A 4,016-nucleotide genomic window follows, 5' to 3' on the forward strand; every position below is an offset into this window, starting at 1 on the left:
AAAACATATATATTCTCCAATCATTTTTTCAACCCATTCCTCCCCCACTTGTTCAATTTGTCAATATATATATATAATACTAAACCACTTAAATTTGTTGAAAAAAGGTTTGGAAGGAAACGAAAGCCTATTTTTATGCAATTAGTATGAACTTGTGATTACATTAATCACTAACAAACAATCACGGGTTAGTACTAATAATTGTATAATTATGAAATTAAAATTATTATTGACTCTAATACAAAGAATAGTTACAGTTACTCTCTCTGACTTCGACAATTACTTATAAAATGAGCTAATACAATCACTACTACATTTTATAATATTTTTTTTTCAACCAGATAGTGATTGTATTAGTCATGCTACTAATTTATTAGTCCAATTGATTCAAATAATTTAATTAAATAAATCACTAAAATCAATTCAAATGATCTTTTAGCCTGTTGAATAATCTATACTGATTTTCAGCTCAATTGATCCAAAATCTTTCTCCAATCTATTCCCAACTCAACCAATCAAACTTATCTAATTCAAATATATTTGTAACAAATTATTGAAATTTTATCCCCAAGGCCAAATAATAATAATAATAATAATAATAACGAAATATCTGTCTGCTACAAATCAAGGGTATCATCAGATGCACACGTCAGAACAGATTGGGAAGTTCTTCACCAGTCAATCCAGGCCAGAATAAAAAATTTGATTCGATGACCCCGAACTCAAATCTGACTCATTTCGATTAAAATATAAAAAATAACTCCAACTTATTTAATACTAACTCAAACTAATTCCAACTATAAAGAAACCAAACCCAAAATGACCCCAAACCGATCCAATCAATCTAATTGACAAGTCTATAGAAGAGAGAGAGCAATATGATTATCGGCTGGCAGCTGGAGGGATAAAAAAATCAACCCATATATAAATTTATATTTCTTGTTATTCAACTTCCATATCAGAAAGAGTTCAGATTTGAACCATATATTCCTGGAGACAGTCCTAGTAAGCTTTACTAATACTCATCCAGGACTCTAGATAGTTACTGCCTACTTAATCATCTTCACACTTCAACATCAATGCAAGTTGGACACAGAATTAACAATATAAGCTGTAATTAAGCGTACATGAATTGAGACGATTCATTGAGGTTTCAAAAGAATGATCACACGATGATGTCCCATCCGAGTCTCACTGATGCGACCAAGGTGACGAAGGACCTATCAAACAGCATATAGCCATGAAATAAACAAGGGGTTTCAATATGTTTCTACATAAAACATCACTTGCATAACATGACATAAATGACAGTTTCATTCCCATTGTGGAGTATTTAGAAGTTCTTAACAATTAATTAACCATAAGAATAAAATTGAACCATATATCTTAAACAGCTCTATTAATCAATAAAACATTGCATCCTAATTAACGTACATGTCATGAATAGGCTTTTATCAGCAAACGAAAGGAAGGGCAAGAAGGAACTCACAGTTAGAATGGCTTTTCCAGTATTGTCAAGCTTCAATGATGGTCCTTTCATATCAGTTTCAAGGAAAAAGTGCTTTCCCTTTATAGATTCTGTCGTTGCAATATCTTTCAGTTCCTGCATATGGTAATTCAAAAAATTACTTGCAAATTCACAGCAGTTAATTAGCATGTTCAGCACCAACGTGATAAAATGGTTACAATAGACAACAGAGAAACATTGTGTCACATGCTGGTTAGGATTTACTTACCAAGGCTCTCTCCCATTGATTTTCTGCCAACTTCATGAAGAAAGGGAAAATTATTAGCGAAGACCATGAGATTATAGACACATAAATAAACACCACAAAGCTTTGAAATGAATACCTTCTTCTTAGGAGCAGCAATAAGCTGAGCATTTGCCTCAGCATATGTTGCCATGTCATTAATAGCTGCATTGACCTTCTCAAGTGTGAGCCTTCCTCTCATGTACCTGCACTAGAGATGAGTTAGTGATAGACAAGAATGAAATCGTTATTAAGCCACTTTAAAAGAAGAGAGTGCAGCAAAAGAAATTATCCTAGCCTTGGTTTAAAAAGATATACTTACGAAGACAATGAATCTAATTCACCGGCAGTTATGTACCATAATGGCGGAGAGCCACGGCTTTTCTTCTCCTGCCATTACAGGAAATATAATGAAATAAGCCCCAAGTTCAGTTCCATCTATTTAGCAACTATAGTGCCATTACAAACCTTTGGTATAGCAGCAGGCTCCTCAACCATAGTGCTCTGATTAGGCTGCTGTTTACAGGCTTCAGGAACCAAACTGAGACAAAATGATGTTGCATATAATCATTATCTCTACATACAAGAAACTGAAATTAAAGTATATTACTATATAGCAAAGTTTCCTGAATATACTTTAACTTGGTTATTTTTAGTCCTGTACTTTTCAATTTTTAAAACTGCAGTCATTACCAAATGGTAGCTGTTTAAGTTTTGTTATTTCAAAATTTGATGCAACAAACATATCATCATATGTGTCATGACAGTTTGTTATTTCCATTGAGAAAAAAGCCAGATTGAAATTTTAAAAAGTATAGAAAATATGAATGATCAAATCAGAGAACATAGACTAAACCTATAACTTTAGGCATAGTACAATATTAATAACAGAATTTAACCAATAGGGTTTAACTGCTACCGGTTGGGTAAAGTCTAATATTTCAAAATTCAAAAAGTCCGGAGATTAAAATTAGACAATTCAAAAAGTAAAGGGACTAAATTTTGACAAAACTAAAATATAGAGACTAAATCACAACTTACACATAGGGACTAATGGCAGAATCTAACCTATACATAATGAGAAAAAGAAATCTCGCAATTTAATTACCCTCTATCAGAGTCCAAATTCAAGGTTGCAGTTCTTTCAGGCAAATATGAGGGTGCATAAACAGACATACTCTGCAATTTCTTCTGCTGCCGCAGCGATTTGGCAATCAGTTTCTGAAATCATCACAACGATCTCAGCTCAGCCAAAAAATTTCCAATAATATTCAAATTAACTATACTAAAAAGACCTTATTCCGAACCTTAATTTTAAAAGTTCAAGCCTCTAAATGAGGAAAGAACTGAAGATTTTAGAAGGAACGTACTTTGGCTTTTGGAATGGCCTTGGTTTCCTCGTGCAAGCGGTCCTTGATCGCCTTCACTTGAAGCTCCATGCCCTTCAATGCCGCATCAATTGCCGACAAATCCGTCACACTACTCGCCGGGTACACTGTGAACAAAGGAAGAGCATTAATCTTACAAGCTCTAAAGCAAAATTTAACATGGATTCCGAAAAGAAGAAAAAGGAAGGGGGAAAGAGAGCTGAATTCCGAGTTAACTCACTGTTCCTTGCAATGACGAGTTCTTGTAGCTCAGCGATTCGAGTGTTGAATGAAGATATCAGAGAATCGAGTGATGAACCGGCTTGTTTAAGATCCATCTCTGTTCTCTCCTCTTTACGAGTGGGACCGATTGGTTTCGAATGGGTAATCAATTGATTTTAGGGATTTGAGAGTTTTGGTGGGAAACAGAAAGGGGATTAGAGTTTGAAATTAGAACCAGTGATGACGAAGGTGATCCGGGGAATTGAAACAACAATTATTTTCTAACAATTGGACAATTTGAAATCCGCCAGAGACCCAATAGTAACATTTGGGATATTATTAGCCCAAACTATATGGATATTATTAGCCTATTACTCAGGCAAATTTGTTTATATTTGGGATAAAAGTAACAGTTAGTCCTTGAATTTGGTAACTTTTTTAACTTAATCCTTGAATTATTTTGCTCTACATTAGTCCTTGAACTTGGTAATTTATTTTCAATTTTAATCCATGTGATGACATGGCATTAATATTGTATCATGTCATCACCTAAAAAGCTATATTTTTAATTTAAAAAATTAGTTGATGACATGGCACAAATCTTAGAGTGTCACATCATGGACCAAAATTTGAAAAAAATTGTCAAATTCAATAACTAAATATTGTCTTATCCCTT

The 4,016-nt window shown here is 33.6% G+C and overlaps 1 protein-coding gene across 1 annotated transcript; it reads right to left on the reverse strand.

Moving 5' to 3' along the window:
- Positions 1 to 903: 903 nt before the first annotated feature.
- LOC108478501 (spindle and kinetochore-associated protein 1 homolog) lies at positions 904 to 3,673 on the reverse strand. Its single transcript, XM_017780960.2, has 9 exons — positions 3,360 to 3,673; positions 3,122 to 3,246; positions 2,860 to 2,972; positions 2,220 to 2,292; positions 2,074 to 2,141; positions 1,852 to 1,957; positions 1,737 to 1,766; positions 1,490 to 1,603; positions 904 to 1,220 (listed from the first exon to the last, which is right to left on the reverse strand). The coding sequence occupies exons 1-9, from the start codon at positions 3,454 to 3,456 to the stop codon at positions 1,143 to 1,145; spliced, it is 804 nt and encodes a 267-aa protein (XP_017636449.1). The 5' UTR covers positions 3,457 to 3,673; the 3' UTR covers positions 904 to 1,142.
- Between the last annotated feature and the right edge of the window lie 343 nt (positions 3,674 to 4,016).

This window comes from Gossypium arboreum, chromosome 12 (assembly GCF_025698485.1).
Source record: "Gossypium arboreum isolate Shixiya-1 chromosome 12, ASM2569848v2, whole genome shotgun sequence".
Taxonomy (NCBI): Eukaryota; Viridiplantae; Streptophyta; class Magnoliopsida; order Malvales; family Malvaceae; genus Gossypium; species Gossypium arboreum.